Source organism: Cydia amplana, chromosome 12, assembly GCF_948474715.1.
Source record: "Cydia amplana chromosome 12, ilCydAmpl1.1, whole genome shotgun sequence".
Lineage (NCBI taxonomy): Eukaryota > Metazoa > Arthropoda > Insecta > Lepidoptera > Tortricidae > Cydia > Cydia amplana.
The window spans coordinates 7,937,079-7,955,654 of NC_086080.1; the positions used below are offsets into that span (position 1 = coordinate 7,937,079).

An 18,576-nucleotide genomic window follows, 5' to 3' on the forward strand; every position below is an offset into this window, starting at 1 on the left:
ACGACAGTTATCTTTCCCAACCATTATATTGAAAAAAAAGTGCAAATTAACGGTACACCATGTTTTCACGTGTTTTTTATACAATTCAATATCGTTTATAACATAGTCTTGTCTTGATATCATTTAACATAAACTACATTGTGTTTTGATTGTGTTCGTACATACATGTTAATTTAAAATCATAAAAACACATGGTAAATTGACGGTAAATGTTATAAATCCATTAAATCATGCCTTTAAGTTCTTTAAGAAAAGAAAGTAATTAAATATAGTGTTTAAAGATATCTATTTCATTCCTTCAAATCCTGAACTAGCTGTTGAAATATGGTAAAAATATTCCTAATTTAGTAAAAATGTTATCCGTCCTATCCTAGGCTGAATGATTTCGGTAAAAAGTGACGGCGAAATAAAATGTCGGCAAAAGCTTACGCCGACAAAGTGACGGTAGGTTTGTTATAGCTTGCGGTTTTTTTTGTATATTTGTGATTGGTCAACCTTGTGTCACATCTCGAATGCTATTGGCCCGAATCGTTTAGGTAAGCATAGAAAACATATACTGTCGGCCATCGCAAGGGGGCGCACTGAGGCGTCGGCCGACGCTGTTTTTTTTCCTCATAAAATATTTGATTCTTGCCGTAATTTGTTCCGTTTTGCGTGAGTGCCGTGAATAGTGTGAAAGGTTTCATTTTAGAAAAAAATAATTAATTTGACATTGTTTTGGTAAGTGTTGATAATTTAAAAGTGTTTATGATTTAATTTAAATGTATAGTCTTTTTAAGCATCGTGGACATTCTAATTTTATCTCAACGCAATGAGCGCAGCGCCAAAGAGCGTCGTTATACTATCGTGTCGTGTGGCCTTTACATTTTAGTGCATTTCTTAATTTTAAGAAATTATATTTGTTATTAAACATTGTAAAGGAAAGTAAAATTTTAAATTTATATTTCTAGATTTTTTCATAACATTTATGTTTGTTGACACTATATTTTAAGTCACACAGTGAGTTGGCGGGAAGCCGCCGGCCTAGATTTTGGAAGGTTATAAATCATAACATATTTCGATAACTTTTCTTTAGGTGCGTTCCTGCGTGTAAGTGATTAAATTTATCCCCAGATCCTCTAAGCACGATGACTTCCATAGAGGATGGAGAGACGCACGCGTCTGAGGACGTACCAGCGGGAAACCCGGATGAATTAGCCAAAAACCCTAGTGCATTGAAAGGTAAACCTTTAATAATTTGTTTTGATAAATATACAGTCTAGTATTATCATCATGTTTTGTTCCATAGAACTGTTAATAAAGGGAAGTGAAGTAGAGTAGAAACTTATAAATCCTTTAACGGGCAAGACTGAAAAAAATCCTCAATTCAAGCCTCATCAAAGTCTATAATCCATAAAATTCTGTAGGTACAAGAAAAAAAAACAAAAAGATGATGTTACAGGTGGTCTGTTTTGAGACCTTTGCCCTATAAATAACTAATGTTAATGTCAATATTTGTCTTTTGCAGAGGCCCATGAGCAGATGGCAACCTTAGATGTGCTTGTGTGTGGCCAGTGCCATTCTGCATTCCACTTTATTGAAGAGTTCAATGACCACAAGGCAGCCAATAGTTGTACTTCCAAGTCTCCAGTAAGAGATAGTGTAAGTATTCCGAGTCTCCATTTCATCTAATTCTTCCTTTATAAATAAAATAAAAATAAAAAATAAAATTCTTCCTTTATATCATAACCAAATCAAAAGTACTGTATAGTGTCCGATTTTAATTAAAGTTTAAAATACAAATAGGTATCAGTTTTCTTCTCAGTTATTCTTAGCTGTGGTAATTAGTGTGCTATGGTAAAATAGAAAAAAATAAAAAATGAAACAAGCATGAAGACTGATGAGTATTATGGGTCACTCAGTTGATTTAACCTCACTTTGAATATAAAACTTCAAATAGGATCAACCAATTGGTGTGATAAAAGTTATTTTGATCTGTTCTTGCAATAATAACATTAAAAATAACATGTTTTGTATGACCAGATACTGTTTACCAAACCTGCTTGGGTTGCCTTTGTTAAGAAGATAGATATTCCACTATCAAGGCTGTAAATTGACATAAACACTGGAATATTCACACACATAGGTATAATATACACACACCACATGTAGACAAGAAATTGTATTTTGGTTATCTATATTCTATAGGATGGATCATTCCTAAAGCAAAGGAACCATGAAATAGACATTTTGTAATCAATTTATTCAAATAAAATTTAATGATCTGTATTAAGCCCTGTCTCCATATCGCGCGGCAAGCTATCGAACATTGGCATTAACATGAAATATGTTTTTAGAATGAAAGCAAAGCCCAAGTATGGGCATTCCTCCTATGGAAGTGTTCATCAGCGCGGGACGGGACCAACATCAGCTCCGACAACAGTTGGAAGCTATACCAGCAGTGGTGCCGCATGCCGGAGTCTCAGAGGACTGCCTGGATCACAGCTGGCTCCGATGTGCAAGCTTTATCCAAATTTGCTCATGCTAAAGTTGTGAGTATAATAATACTTTATTATTCGCCGTCGACGGATACATCTGGGAGGACATCATCAATTCATCATCATTAGAATGCAGGAGATGTCACGGTAAGGAGCCTAGGTTTAGTAATAAAATAAAGTCACTATTTATTAGGATTGACAAGCATTTCAATCTCCACTTAATCCCACAATGTAACTCCATACATTGTCACAAGTCCGCAACTTTTACTATTCATTGAAATTCTACCGTAGTTCAGCTTCTACACTCATGACTTCGCCGCCAGCCAAAAACTTGTTTCTCTATTACAATTAGCAGGCTCTCACTCTGATTCTCTATTCCATAGAGAATACTCTATGCCTATATCATAAGAACACTGATACCTGGATTTCTAATTGGCACTTTTCCCAGATGGAATTGAAGACTGACGACCAGCTGGTGCCTGTACAAGCCGTAACACAAGTAACAGAGGTCAAGAAACGCGGACGACCAAGAAAGGTCCTCAAGGTCAGTACACACACACAGGTATACTATTCAGCTCATCTTTGAAACTCAAGTTACATATAATCTTGAAAAAAAGATATAATGATTGATTATGAAAAATCAACCAATTTTCTCATTTACATTTGAACATTACTTAAAAGGATCCAACCCGCAAAAATATATAAATAACACAAGAAAAATCATTCATGGCAATATTTTGTGCATGGATAATTTTCACTAAACTACGTCCATTTAATTCTAACACCTAAGCTTGGTACAGCGCCTTAGAAGTCTAAACTAGGGGATGCAGGCAAAGAATACATACTACTTATTTTATCTTAAAATTTGGAATTTTGTATGAAATATTATAATTTGTGGCATGAATGCTGCGTCACATTGAGGGCGATTCTACATTCCCATAACTTGTTGCTCGTAGGAGGATTCCGAGACTCAGCCCTCGGGTGAAGAAAGCGATGGTATGGTTAGAGCTAGTCCTGCCCAGAAGAATGTTTTCAACAAAACGCCACTTAGTGCGATAAAAGCCAAGGTACACTTTAAACTTTGTATGTATCTATGTATTCAAAGGGCGGCCTGAATGTTACGTTAAAAATAACGTTAGCAATCAAGATCGCATTTTTTATAGAAAGCATGCTATGAATGTACCAAATGTAATGACATTATGCTGCTTCTAGTAGTTAATTATGTGCCTGGCTTTGCTTCCAGTTTGCCTTCAGCATTATTAAAGGACTAGTTATTCGTTTAGATATCATATCGTCTAGATACAGCATATTACGTACTCCCGCTTTCACATTTACGGAAACTTATTCTTTATATAGTGTTTGTCCCGTGCGTGCTGAAAGAGCTAGCGTTAACTATGATGTTTGTTTTTTTTGTGGAATGCCTGCACTTTATTTACCCACGCCCGTTTAAAAATAATAATTGGTAATTGGTTAGAACGTTATTCGGCGATATCGAGCCTGCCTACGAGGAAGGTTTTAGTGTTGTATGCACAAATATTTCTTTCTGAATCTCAGAAGTTTTTATGTATCTAAGTATTTTTATGCCTAATAATTATTCTACAACGAAAATCATACACTATAGAAATAATCTGAATTGCCTTAAAATATTCTTAGTACAGTGAAACATGGCGGTTTCTGAATACAGTGAAATAAGGCAAGTTTGAATCGTGCCTAAATATTCATCTACTCATTGATTGACAGGAATTAGCGGACAAGGAGTCCGTCCGTAACGCCCAAGAGCGCGTGCCGCCGGAGGAGCGCATTGCGCGCCGCACCGAGCGCGAGGGCGACCCCGCCGACGCCGGCGAATACGTCGTCGAGAAGATCCTCGCCAAGAGGTTCAACCCCAGGAGGAAACAGTACGAGTACCTGCTCAAGTGGGAGGGATATCCGCAGTAAGATATTTTCTACATTGATTTTATAGTACGTTACAGGGCGACCCTGCCAATCCATGCGAGTATTTTACGGAGATGATCCTCGCCAGTTCAGCCCCAGGTGGAAACAGTACGAGTACCTGCTCAAGTGGGAGGGATATCCCCAGTAAGATATTTTCTACATTGATTTTATAGTACGTTACAGGGCGACCCCGCCAATGTATGCGAGTATTTTACGGAGATCCTCGCCAGTTCAGCCCCAGGCGGAAACAGTCCGACAGTAGGAGGGATATTCACAGAAAGATATGTTGTACACTATTTTCTGCAAAATCAATATTAAGTTTAATAAACAACAATGCCTAACGCAAAATAGACGCTAGTCGTCGAGTTGCCGATCCTGCCCGTATTACAATACAATAACAACACCATTCTGAACAAATCTTAAATGTGTATATTTTTATAGTGAACAAAACACATGGGAGCCGATAGAGAACATGGAGACCTGCAAGCATCTTCTAGAAGCATTCGAGAAGCAGCTGGCGCGGCAGAAGGAGCTCAAGGCCATGCGCGCGCAGCAGCAGCAACAGCATCCTGTGCAGGTCAGAACACCGAATATAATTATAAATGTCGAAGACCACTAAACACCAGAGTTTTTGACTTTTCATACATCTTATATGAAGTCACGTGTGCGATATCGAGTTCATAGGACTTAACTTTTTGACTGCAAAAGACGTCAACTAACGTGCGCGCCCAGATCAACCTTCGACCATGGTGACAAGGTTTACGATGACGCGACATGGTAGGCGAGCAGTTTCACTTACTGTGCACCTTAAAGCGCGACTTAAGTCGTGTTTCAGTAACGTCTAACCGTTACATTCCTGACAAAATGTATGGGATCTGACATTGACCGTCAGTTTTGTAACGATTGCTAACCGGCCGTTAAAGGTGCACAGTTAAATGAAAATGCCCAGGCGTGGCGTACAATGGGTTAGGTAAGCCGACTCAATATCGCGTCCGCAGGCCCTCAGCAAGTCTAATGTTAAATGGAAAAATGAAGAAGAATAGAACTTTGACTTGTACTAAATAGTTTAAAGAGCATGTTAAGTTCATAAATACCTCCCATATGCACATGAGCGTTTTCCAAAAAAAGTGTACATGTCATTCATGTCTTCAAAATATTGACTTCTTGGGCTCATTTTACTCAGAATCATTTGTACATTCACGCCTCATACATGAAAAAATGTGTCCCAAAATTTTGTATGAAAAAAAAATTTTCCAGTGCGTCACGTTCATACAAATAAAAAAAATTTCATACAAGAATGTGACGATCAGGAAAGGAAATTTTTGGACACATTTTTTTATGTATGAGGCGTGAATGTACAAACGATTCTGAGTAAAATGAGCCCAAGAAGTCAATATTTTGAAGACATGAATGAAATGTACACTTTTTTTGGAAAACGCTCACATTTCATTGTAAGTCTAATGCTGAAATGGAATAAAAAAATAGAAAGCATTGAATTTGAATATTTTTTTGTTACAGGTGAAACAAATCAGCACACCACTTCCACAAATAGTGAAACAAATGGTTAAGAAAACGGAAAGCCCCGCTTTGACTCCTACTGGGTAAGTAAACTTTTTGACTTGAACTTTGTTACGGCAAACCTTGGCTAATGGGTCGTAACCGTAAGGCGACCTTACTGATTGTGACACATTTACAGTCAGCAAAACTACCTAATTAATATGCATTTACCTATGCATACGTATTTGCATGCAGGGGTGCTATGCTAACAGTTTTGCTATCTGTACACAGTAAACACGCATTTAGGCGCGAGCGTCAAATAAAAGTAGTCCTTTTAATATCAAACCAAGTAAGACTGCCAATGTCAAATGCCGCGCACCGCCACTTAATCATGGAATGTAAAGTTGACGAAATATAAAGTGTATAAATCACGTATAACTTGTTCAAGAGATCGGCTCACTTTATATTTCGTCAACCTTAAGGCCCTGGTCTCCTATAAACGCCATCGGCCGCTTACAGCGTCTGCGTCACGATGCTTACTATACAGATGTACTGTTGTGGTCTGTTTTAGACGTCGACGTCAGCGTCTTTTTTGTTCAAAAACGTTGACGCTGACGCCAGACGCCGCGTACAGCATAAAATAGGAGACCAGGGCCTTATTACCTCACTCTGTTATATGTCACGTAATAATAATTTCCATATTATCTGCGGTACAGACGCCTACAGCGGTCTTCTAAAGTGCGCGCTCTCGACCAAGTGAAAGCGTGGTGCGGCGCCGAAGACGAGCCAGCCGCCAAGCGCGTCAAGAAAGAGGCCTCCAGCGAGGACGAAGACTACTCCGATGGGGAAGCTAAAGGTAGATCATATTCACTTAAAATACGTGCTAGAGACAGACAGACAGATACCAAGGTATAGTTAGAACGATTTACCTATTATTTCGTTTTGTCAATTTATTATAGAGCTGTAGGGACTGACTGACACAGCTTACTTTACTGGAAAAACTTGGGAATTCAATATAGTTTCAATCAAAATAATCCCTTTTACACGCTATCTTATTAGAAGCACAAAATACCAGTAAGTATAAGACAGGTAAAATACCTATAAACATTATATAAACCCAACGGCTAACATGACAATGCGCTCCTACCGTAAAAATACCCTACATCAGCCATTCTCAAAGTGTGTTCCGCGACAACCCTAGGGTTCCGCGACACCCCTGCAGGGGATCCGCAAGAATTTAGAATAATTTAGAATAATAAAATAAGCATAATTATTATGCTTATTAATAAAAAAATACACTTCTAAAAACTATTGTTTTATTGTAGGGTTCCATCAAGTATTTCGCTTTCCAAAAGGGTTCCGTCAAAAAAAAAAGATTGAGAACCGCTGCCCTACATGAATTGTGATAATTTGATAAAGTATAAAATTGCGTGTTTGAAAACAGTTCTGTTTGAAACCTTAGAACGCCACGCCTATCGTGTGTGGCGCGTCATCAACCTTGTCGGAATGCACGAAGGTTGATATTGGGCTGTAGCCGCGCGCGTCAGTAGACGTCTTTAGCGGTCAAAGGGTTAAACGTCTAAGACTATCGAGTTCAACATTACACAATTAACACGTGGAGCGCCATAGTATCACATGTGTGATACTAACACAATTTGGGGCGTAGCTACTCAGTAATCTCAGTATCAGACGTATGTTACTACAGATCAATATGGGTCAAATTGTTTAGCATCAATATGTTGTGTATATGTAGGCAGGTTAAGCGTGAGCGTGAGCGTCAATCACATTAAAAAAAAAACACTTTTATTACCGCATAACTGAGGGTAATAAAACTTTCAGTTGACGCTCGGATACTAAACGGACAGTCGTCTCCAAAAGGTAACGTGGACCCGGAGCTGGTCAAGTCGCTGGGGCTCGGCGGCAAGGGCATGCCGAATATCAAGGGCGTCATCAAAGTCGATCCCAAGCACATGCCTAATCTTACCACTGGTAAGTTGTAGCTTTAGCCCATCGCACTGTGGGGGACGAAATATACTTGGGGTTGGACATGACAATTTTCTGTTTTTTCTAGAATAACTTTTTATGGTGTTGACAAGGAATTAGTGTTGTGAATAACGCTCATTTCGAGGCTTAAAGACTCGAAACCTTAAGACTCTCGAGGCTTAACTACTCAAAGGCGGCAAAGACGATTTCTTACATCCATATACGCGTAAAATAAATTAATACAATTCTTAAATATAGTCGAGTCTTCAAGAGTTACGAGTCTTGAGGGCTCGAGTCTTTAAGCCTAAAAATAAGCGTTATTCACAACACTACTTTTATAGTTAGCACAATAAAAACTTATTGCCAAAGAATAAAAAATTCTCATGTCCCACCGCAAGTATGCCTTCGTTCCACTGTGCATCGCTTTGGGATCTGTGTCACAAGCTTTGCTATTGTATTTACAAAACTTATTTTAGTATGATTGCAGTAGATTTGTAGTCAATGACTAGTTGTTTGAAATATGCTAGTTTCCTAAAGACCTAAATAATCCAATGGCAATATTTGTATAAAAAAACTTAATACGTCTCTCAATTGCTGCTGAAGAACCTTTCGATATGCAAGTTTTTTATAATTTAAAGATCTTTGGCTTGTAAAAAGAAAAATCCTGTAATATAATTCTACAGCACTCGCATAATGTATTTCTAGGCACAAGTCTTAACATATTCACGTAAAATAGAAACCTCTCCCTTTTCCTTAGAAAAATTACTTAACCTTAACTTGTAATTTGCAATAGTAAAAATGCTTGTGATTTTGTTTGTGACACGCTTGTAGCTTGATCCCCTGACCTATTCCCCAAATTTTCTTTCCCTAGCTTGGCGCCCTTGATATCCTATTTTTGCATGAATGTAACATGAACTTTGTTGCCTGCAGGTGTCTACATTATGTCTAAGAGCTCAGGGATAATGAAGATTGACTCGCCCGGCAAGCTAGGCCCGGGTCTGAATATAGACCAAGATGTTATTAGGAAACAAATCTTAGCTGCCAAACAGGTAATAATTAAAAAAAGACTTCATTTAATTTTGTTTAACATGGTCTGAATGATGGGGTGATAATGATAAATAATATTTTATTTTGCAGAAAAAACAAGAAGAAAAGAAGGCGACACCCACACAGGTAATACTTTTATATATAATTCTGTAAATATTCTAACGGGGTCCTAAAAAAATAGCTGGTTTTTGTTCAAAGTTGGTTATTCATATAATTTGTTTAATTTTGTGTTAAAAAATAATTTGCTAATAAGGCATTATCTTTAAAGTAATCATTAGAGACTTGCCACTATAACTTGTAAACATTCCACTATTTTCGTTGTTGTAATTAATTTGTAACTGCATTTTTTATTCAGCCCTTCTAAGTTTAAGTTTCTCGAATAGGGCAACACATCTAATGCATAAATTTAATAATATAATACAGGTAAAGAAGACAATCGGCTCCGGAGGCCAGCAGGTGACAGAGAAAACGATCATCACACCTTCCGGACAGAAGATTATCCAGCGCACGATACACCGGCCCGTCGGACAGTCGCCCGAGGGCAAGTCTCCGGTCACCATACTCAACAAGAAACTTGCACAGGTTCGTTGATATTTGGGGCATTATCTATGAAAAGGGACCTTATTGTCGATGGCGCTTACGCCGCACAGCGTCGCGCGGCATTGTATTTATATCGGAGCATCGTTAATAATGGCGTAAGCGCCATCGACAATAAGGTCCCTTTTCATAGATAACGTCACATTTATTTATAGATAGCAGTAGACATAGCTGAGAGATGTGACTAGCGAAATTTTAAACAGAAAAGTATATTTCCAGAATTAATGAGGTAAAACGTCACAAATCCGCGCGATGGCCATATCTTCCGTCGCAAGTATTGCGCGGCGCGCTATATCTTTTGTTCCCTTCTAATTTTCTGGCTTTAGGCTTAGAGTAGTTCTGAAACCGCAAGAAATTAATCGCAGTGCGTTCTAAGCCTTAGGCCCACTTGCACCATCCCACTAACCCGGGGTTAAGCGGTTAAACCGTTAAAATAGTTTCAAATTGTACTGGTAACCATGGTAACTCCAGATTTAACCGGGTAACCCCGGGTTAGTGGGATGGTGCAAGTTAGCCTTAGCCTCTTAGCCATTGTATAGCGACAGTGTGGAGTGTACGTTTCGTGGCCTGGGTGTGACAGTGAAGTTGACCGTGTGTGTGTTCCAGGGCGACAGCCTGCTGCGGCGCGGCGCGGGGCGCGGGCGCGGCCGCGGCGGCATGCAGGTGGCCACGGCGGCCGGCAACATCGTGCGCATCCGCGACAAGTCGCAAGTGCTGCCCTTCGACTTCGACCAGGTATTGTACATGCCTTTACAACCACATAACTATAATCTGCATCCATGAATCTTTGGTCTTGTTTTAACGGACGGTTTAAATTTTTATAGTAGGGAATGCTCCCGCTACTGAGTTTGTATGGCGAGAACTGGGAATTCCCGGTTCCGGTACTGTATTTGTATGTATAGAAAACCAATACCGGCAGCACTCTCTATTCTATACACATGTTGCATTTTGGACGCCACGTCGTATGTCCCGCTGGTTGCACCGATTTCCAGTTACTTCATGACTTGGCACACTTAGGGCTGCTTTGTTCTTTGACACAGAACGTGTATTTGTTATTACGTATATCACCCCTAAGGGCAAAGGTGTAGGAATGACAAAACGGGATCGGATTGAATATAAATTAGGCGCTCTGTGAGCAGTAGACCTCGCAAACCCCCATGGCTCAGCCATTTTGAAAATTTTCCAAAAACGGAATTTACAAAAAAAATGTATTCAATCATTGAACCTGATGCTCACAAAAATCCACGAGAATCGGTTGAGAATTGCGACCTGTAGAACATCCGGACATACGAAAGCTGAAACGAAGGCTTTCGCTAACGCTTCAGTCAAATAAATCGGCGACTAAAATGGACTCTATTGTTGTGACAGTCGGACGCGTCGTCGGACACGTCGGACGGCATCACGGACCCGTTCCCTCGGGACCCGGGCCCGCTGCCGCCGCCGTCGCCGGAGCGCGACCTGACGCTGTGCCCGCTCAGCGGCCGCCGCCTGGCGCGCGCCGAGGGCGAGCCCACGCCGCCGCCCACGCCCAGCCCGCCGCCCACGCCGCCCACGCCCACGCCGCAGACCATACCCCAGCAGATGCTCATGAAGGTATACTATTTTATAACTCCTAGCGATTTTGACGACGACACCTTCGCGAGGGCTAGCATGTAGTTATTTCAAACTTCTTTGGCCCCCCAACCCTTGGAACAAAACAATCGAGGAAATATTTCGCCGATCCTTTGGGTTGCCACAAGTTATGACTAGGTAAATTAAGTGTCTACTACATGTTACACGTTTACTCTATGCTAAGTCGATGCTATGTTTGCCGATTATTCTTCTTCAGTCGGTCCCTCAATACCGAGGATCGTGACAACACGTGTTATACTTATTAGATTGTTTTCTAACTTTTAGCGTTCCGTCCCAAATGATGAAAACTTTCACGAAAGTTATGGAAACTTTTTTTGTTTGTCTTGTACAGATTTTTTAGGGTTCCGTATTTTTATTGAATGATACATAACGCCAATTCATCGAATTGTGGTTTAACTGATGCATATGTGTGTGTCATACAGGTGGAGATGTCCCCAGGAGGCACGACCGGCATGTTAGTGCAAGGCGATGGAACGCAGCAATCTTTGCCAGTATTGACAGACGACGACGGCGTAAGTGTTGCACGTTTTCTGACAAATACTTTATCTCAAAGTAATATGTAACAGGTTTTGACAATTACCTAATAAACTTTAAATTAATTATCTGAGAAAATAAAGCTGTTTTTTTGTGGGTATAATGAAAATCTAATAACCATTGGGACCTCGGACGACATGTTTGATCACCGACTAAATAAACTGTTGTTGTACGACTCTATTAAAGAGTACAGTGATCAATACAAATATTAATACTGTACTTGACATTTAATTGAAAATTTGTTTATATTATTTTACCTTTTTTGTATTGATTTTTCTGACATTATTATATGGAACTTGACATTGTACATTACCTAGGGAAGCCCTAGTATTATATACAATAGATTTTAGTTAAGTTTTTATGACATTTTAATTTGCTTTTTATTTTATTCTCTGATTGACATTACTGATTTAAACATTGTTATATTTTAAGACTATTTATATTTTTGTGTTGCAACCATTATTACTATATTTTTATTTTATTTTCTGTATACAATTGACGATCTTTTTGTGAATTTCTGCTATTTTATGAAAAATGACATGTACATTTTCAATGAGAAATAAATATTATCTATCTAATCCGCCTAAATGATGTATCAAACAGACGGAGGTGAAAATGGAAGCGCATGCGGTGAAGCAACTGTTAGAGGACGGCGGAGACGGCGAGGAGGAGGTGGGTCTGCTGCAAGCCGGCCACCCGCCCATCATGATCCGCGGCGAAGACGGCGTGCTCTACCAGGTCAGTCCCACACTCTGACCCACCAACATCGTTATCTGCCTCTCTGTCGCTCTTGCGGTTTTCTATTAGAGGACGGCGGAGACGGCGAGGAGGAGGTGGGGCTGCTGCAAGCCGGCCACCCGCCCATCATGATCCGCGGCGAAGACGGCGTGCTCTACCAGGTCAGTCCCACACTCTGACCCACCAACATCGTTATCTGCCTCTCTAGCGCTCTTGCGGTTTTCTACTAGAGGACGGCGGAGACGGCGAGGAGGAGGTGGGTCTGCTGCAAGCCGGCCACCCGCCCATCATGATCCGCGGCGAAGACGGCGTGCTCTACCAGGTCAGTCCCACACTCTGAACCAGGGATGTTACAGAGCTCCGTTTCCGTTAAGTCGGAACTTCCGTTTGATATTACACATCCGTTTCTGTTCCGGTTCCGTTACTTTTGAAACGGAAGTTATATCGGATGTCAATGCTTAGCGCGGCAGCGGGACATGAGCGGTGTACATTAAAAACAAACAGGTTTATACCAGTCATTCGCTCATAGCCCCGCTTGCCACGTGCTGCAGTAATTAGATGTTCTGGTTTATCCGTGTTTTCGAATTTAAAGTACCTATTCGTATGTGTTGTGTTGTGTAATGTATACCTACTGATAGTACTGACTCGGGCTCCGGTTCTGGTTCCGGTTCCGTTTTCGGTTCCGATTCCGTTTCTGGTTCCGATAAACTAAATTTAAAACATCTGGTTCCGCTTTCGGTTCCGATAAAACCACATCCGTTACATCCCTGCTCTGAACCACGAAACAGAGCTATATCGCTCTATCGCTCTTGTGGTTTTCGTTCGATAAATGGACAGATAAAGAAATTTCGAATTTAGTTTTTCGCGGTAGAGCCTCAAGCGTCAGCTTCGAGCGTGCGTTTTGTGGCTTAAGCGTCAATCAAGTGAAGAGTCCAAGGCAGTTTGATCTTAACTGAACTTTTTAAGTGTAATAGACTTACATGCCACAATGGTGTCTGTGAGTGTGAGCAGAGCTGGAAAATTAATGAATGAAGAGCTTGGTTGGTCATTACCAGACCAGACCCTACCAGAAGTCCAGCCTTTCTTTAGTGAAGCAACCACGGAATAATCCAAATGGAATCGGATGGTCTTGTTTGTAATCATATGGGTATGAGTGCCTATTCAAATTTATTATTGATTAGTAATTTAAAGCTGGTAGTACACCGAGTATACTACGTGTTAAGCCCCGTCTCCATATCGCGCGGCAAGCTAGCGAACATTGGCTGCCTCGCGAGCCAATGTTCGATAGCTTGCCGCGCGATATGGAGACGGGGCTTTAGAAGACTTGGATTACATTAGCTTGATTTTGACAGGTGGCGGGCGAGAACGAAGCTGGACAGACGCTACTGGTGGCCGCCGAGGGCATGGAGGGCGCCGTGGAGGGGGTCGAGGGCGGCGCCGACGGCGACGGCGTCATGTACGTCACGCGGGAGGACGGACAGGTCAGTCACATTATACCTGACACAGGTGGCGGGAGAACAAGCTGGGCAGACACTACTGGTGGCCGCCGAGGGCATGGAGGGCGCCGTGGAGGGGGTCGAGGGCGGCGCCGACGGCGACGGCGTCATGTACGTCACGCGGGAGGACGGACAGGTCAGTCACATTATACCTGACACAGGTGGCGGGAGAACAAGCTGGGCAGACACTACTGGTGGCCGCCGAGGGCATGGAGGGCGCCGTGGAGGGGGTCGAGGGCGGCGCCGACGGCGACGGCGTCATGTACGTCACGCGGGAGGACGGACAGGTCAGTCACATTATACCTGACACAGGTGGCGGGAGAACAAGCTGGGCAGACACTACTGGTGGCCGCCGAGGGCATGGAGGGCGCCGTGGAGGGGGTCGAGGGCGGCGCCGACGGCGACGGCGTCATGTACGTCACGCGGGAGGACGGACAGGTCAGTCACATTATACCTGACACAGGTGGCGGGAGAACAAGCTGGGCAGACACTACTGGTGGCCGCCGAGGGCATGGAGGGCGCCGTGGAGGGGGTCGAGGGCGGCGCCGACGGCGACGGCGTCATGTACGTCACGCGGGAGGACGGACAGGTCAGTCACATTATACCTGACACAGGTGGCGGGAGAACAAGCTGGGCAGACACTACTGGTGGCCGCCGAGGGCATGGAGGGCGCCGTGGAGGGGGTCGAGGGCGGCGCCGACGGCGACGGCGTCATGTACGTCACGCGGGAGGACGGACAGGTCAGTCACATTATACCTGACACAGGTGGCGGGAGAACAAGCTGGGCAGACATTAGTGGTGGCCGCCGAGAGCAATTCTCTAATTTTTATTGAAGAAGAAGAAGTCGCATAGTTAACTGCTGAGTGACGTTGATCCGGCCATCATTTGTGGTCGGTGCAACCGGTCCTATGTCACTATGAAAACTTTTAGAAAGTAGAAACTTTTAGTTTTTTTATTATTATTATTTTTCTTTTTTTTTTGCGCCGTTGTTACAGTACGGATGTCTACCGTCTCCAATTCTCCCTCAATTGCTCAAAGGTTAACTGGAAGAGATCCCTTAAAGGGATAAATTCGCCTTTGTACTAATGACGAATGTTATTCTTCCTGTTTTGTTCAGATTTTTCTACAATAAAGTGTTTTACTACTACTATGACTTGATTGATATTGAAACTCAGCGGAATATCAGCGATGTGGCTTGCCGCATCATCATGCTGAGCCAGCGCCAATTCTCTGCCACGACACATGGTTAAGATCGGTTTTCCTAGGATAGCGGTGCCGTCATATAGCGGCCGTCTCCATACTAAATAATACGGCTAAATATGGATGTCGTAGTATTTGTATGGAGACGGCCGCTATATGACGGCACCGCTATCGGAGGAAACCAAAGCTTTATGTCCTTCTATGTTTTGTTTTTTTGGTCATACCGTGTAATTATATAAGTTTTTCTTTTAATTTAAGCTGCATGCCAATATTTAATAACTTTGTAATTACCATGTATGTTGTGGAAATGAATAAAGTGTTTATCTATACTTGGTCAACCAGATCTTGACAGTAGAAAAAGGCGGCAAATTTGAAAAATGTAGGCGCGAAGGGATATCGTCCCATAGAAAATTTGAATTTCGCGCCTTTTTTACTGACAAGATTTGCTTGATCATCTATAATTTACTTGGAGGATGAAATATCATCAGAAGAGGAAAATAGTCGTAGTACGGAAAAGCTATATCTATCTATCTAAACTTGTTATGTAATCTCGCAGGACGTGCTGGCGATCGACCCCTCGCAGCTGGCGCAGCTGATGCCGGGCGGCGAGGCGCCGGCGCTGCAGCAGGTGGCCGTGCAGGTCGAGGGCGAGCCTGGCGAGGACGCCACGCAGGTCATCGCGCAGCTAGTGCAGGCCGACCTACCCTCGCCAGGTGCGTTGGATACCTTAGCTAAGGCTCCCATCATCTGCGTTGCTTATGTTGGGCAAACGTTGTGAAAATCAGATTTAATGACCCGTATTCAGATTAGATATGAGCGCCGATAGGCATATAGCCGGCGGCGGCGCGCCGGTCAAAATTGGTCGGCGGCGGCGGCGTGGCCTTGAAACACCTTCGATTAATGAAGAAACCGGCCAAGTGCGAGTCGGACTCGCGCACGGAGGGTTCCGCACCATCAACAAGAACTGATGCCGGGCGGCGAGGCGCCGGCGCTGCAGCAGGTGGCCGTGCAGGTCGAGGGCGAACCTGGCGAGGACGCCACGCAGGTCATCGCGCAGCTAGTGCAGGCCGACCTGCCCTCGCCAGGTGGGTTGGATACCTTGGCTAAGGCCCCCATCATCTGCGTTGCTTATGTTGGGCAAACGTTGTGAAAATCAGATTTAATGACCCGTATTCAGATTAGATATGAGCGCCGATAGGCATATAGCCGGCGGCGGCGCGCCGGTCAAAATTGGTCGGCGGCGCGCCGGTCAAAATTGGTCGGCGGCGGCGGCGTGGCCTTGAAACACCTTCGATTAATGAAAAAACCGGCCAAGTGCGAGTCGGACTCGCACGGAGGGTTCCGCACCATCAACAAGAACTGATGCCGGGCGGCGAGGCGCCGGCGCTGCAGCAGGTGGCCGTGCAGGTCGAGGGCGAACCTGGCGAGGACGCCACGCAGGTCATCGCGCAGCTAGTGCAGGCGGACCTGCCCTCGCCAGGTGGGTTGGATACCTTGGCTAAGGCATAGAGAAAAATATACATAGTGTTCACTCCATACATCAGCTTTAGTACCAAAAAGACTATTAGCATCTAGTATCGAGTAGCGGAACTATCAGTACTGCTACTTGACAATAGATGTAGCACCGACCGGAAAGTCTTATGCTGTTGAGATAAGACTTTCCAGTCGGTGCTACATCTATTGTCAAGTAGCAGTACTGATAGTTCCGCTACTCGATACTAGATGTAGACACTGAAATTAATAGTCTGAACTGATGTATGGAGTGAGCACTCTTGTTTTACTATATTTCTCTATGGCTAAGGTTCCCATCATCTGCGCTGATGTTGGGCAAGCGGTTTGAAATCAGATTTAATGCCTCGTATTCAGATACAAAAAGTGTTTAGGCTTTGCCAGAAACTTGAAAACCTTACTTGGACGTTCATCGGATAGGGCCTTAGACCAGAAAATGACGACCCCTAATGCCTTCATTTGATCATATTGAAGTTGTTGAAAGTGCTTCACTGTTTATTAAGTTTTGTTTTTTTATTTGTAAAAAATGTGTACATACAAAATTTGGTTCTCAAACTTACTATTAAATTATTTGTCATCCATTCACACACATTAATAATTATACTTAGACAACTTAATCAATGTTTATTTTCTTGATTGTCAGGCGGCACGCGGCGCGTAGTCCTGCTACTGCCGGACGGAAGCTTCACGATGACGGAGCTGGACAAGGAACAGTACGAGTCCATCACGGAGGCCGGCAAAGCGCAGGAGTGAGCCCCATCGGCCTCCAGCGGCCTCAGACTGTGACATACAACGCATCATTCACACTTAAGGCACAGAATAAGTAATAGTATTATCATACAGAACGGACACGCATCGCCCCGCCCCGACTCGGATTACCTCGCCCGCGACAGGCCGCGACATGAATGTGTGCGTAAGTCGCTCTACTGAGAGCATGTCAGGATTCCGTCAGAAACTCAATGACGCGTGTACAGACGTGCCGCGCACACATATAAACGCAAATCATTTTTGATGTATGGCGTGTCCGCCCTGTGTTTAAGGTTCTATCGGCGTTTTCAAACGACCAACTAAAAACTTTTCCATTAGAAAGTGAAGCTGAGCTTTACTTGGAAACTTCTGGGTGACGTGTTTTGTTCTCATAATGATGGCGATATAAAGGTTACTTGTCAAACATCGATATAAACTTGTCAAAAGAATGTGCTAACCTAGTAAATATATTAAAGGCAAGTTCTACCTTAAAGAATATGGCAAGATTCGCATTGGCGCCATGCTGTGCTTGCCACCTCATCAAAACACAGTATGTTATGTGGGTTTATGAATACTGGAATGTGGTAATTTCAATCCAACGAAACACAATGCCCAAAACTCAATGTTACATGTTTTTAGCATTATGTATTTCGACGTGTTGAAATCTTATTTCCTATATTATACTTCCTTTTTTTTAGCATTAGAAAAAGGGTTATCAATCTTGACGGTTCTGTTTATTGAAAAACCCGAGTGAAACCGAAAGTATGTAAATACTATACGTGGCTTTGTCTATGACAAGGGACCTTATTGTCGATGGCGCTTACGCCATACTGTGTCGCGCGTCGTTGTATCTGTACCGGAGTATCGTTAATAATGGCGGAAGCGCCATCGCCATTAAGGTCCCTTTTCATAGATAACGGCACATATTATAATTGTTACATATTTGCTCTGACTTATTTTTCAAAAGTATTTTCAATTAAAATAACATGCCAAGATTGTTAACCCTTTTCTCATCTCATCTTCCTCGCGTTGTCCCGGCATTTTGCCACGGCTCATAGGAGCCTGGGGTCCGCTTGGCAACTAATCCCAGTAATTGGCGTGGGCACTAGTTTTTACGAAAGCGACTGCCATCTGACCTTCCAACCCAGAGGGTAAACTAGGCCCGTATTGGGATTAGTCCGGTT

General features: G+C 42.9%; 1 protein-coding gene across 1 annotated transcript; it reads left to right on the plus strand.

Moving 5' to 3' along the window:
• The first annotated feature begins 412 nt into the window (after window positions 1–412).
• LOC134652997 (uncharacterized) lies at window positions 413–17,450 on the plus strand. Its single transcript, XM_063508270.1, has 22 exons — window positions 413–720; window positions 1,114–1,221; window positions 1,508–1,641; window positions 2,337–2,531; window positions 2,926–3,021; window positions 3,434–3,544; window positions 4,218–4,411; window positions 4,854–4,989; window positions 5,931–6,013; window positions 6,626–6,765; window positions 7,749–7,898; window positions 8,823–8,941; window positions 9,030–9,065; window positions 9,363–9,521; window positions 10,143–10,271; window positions 10,905–11,129; window positions 11,591–11,680; window positions 12,306–12,440; window positions 13,793–13,921; window positions 13,971–14,072; window positions 15,693–15,849; window positions 17,289–17,450. Exons 2-22 carry the CDS (start codon window positions 1,128–1,130, stop codon window positions 17,396–17,398), a joined length of 2,724 nt encoding a protein of 907 aa, XP_063364340.1. The 5' UTR covers window positions 413–720; window positions 1,114–1,127; the 3' UTR covers window positions 17,399–17,450.
• Window positions 17,451–18,576: the final 1,126 nt, after the last annotated feature.

What these genes read in the sequence shown, in the direction of transcription:
- LOC134652997 (XM_063508270.1), top strand. Translation starts at nt 1,128, where the DNA reads ATGACTTCCATAGAGGATGGAGAGACGCACGCGTCTGAGGACGTACCA. An exon ending in TCAACAAGAAACTTGCACAG is followed by an intron (nt 9,522 to 10,142) that starts GTTCGTTGATAT and finishes TGTGTGTTCCAG; the next exon opens with GGCGACAGCCTGCTGCGGCG. An exon ending in TGCCCTTCGACTTCGACCAG is followed by an intron (nt 10,272 to 10,904) that starts GTATTGTACATG and finishes TTGTTGTGACAG; the next exon opens with TCGGACGCGTCGTCGGACAC.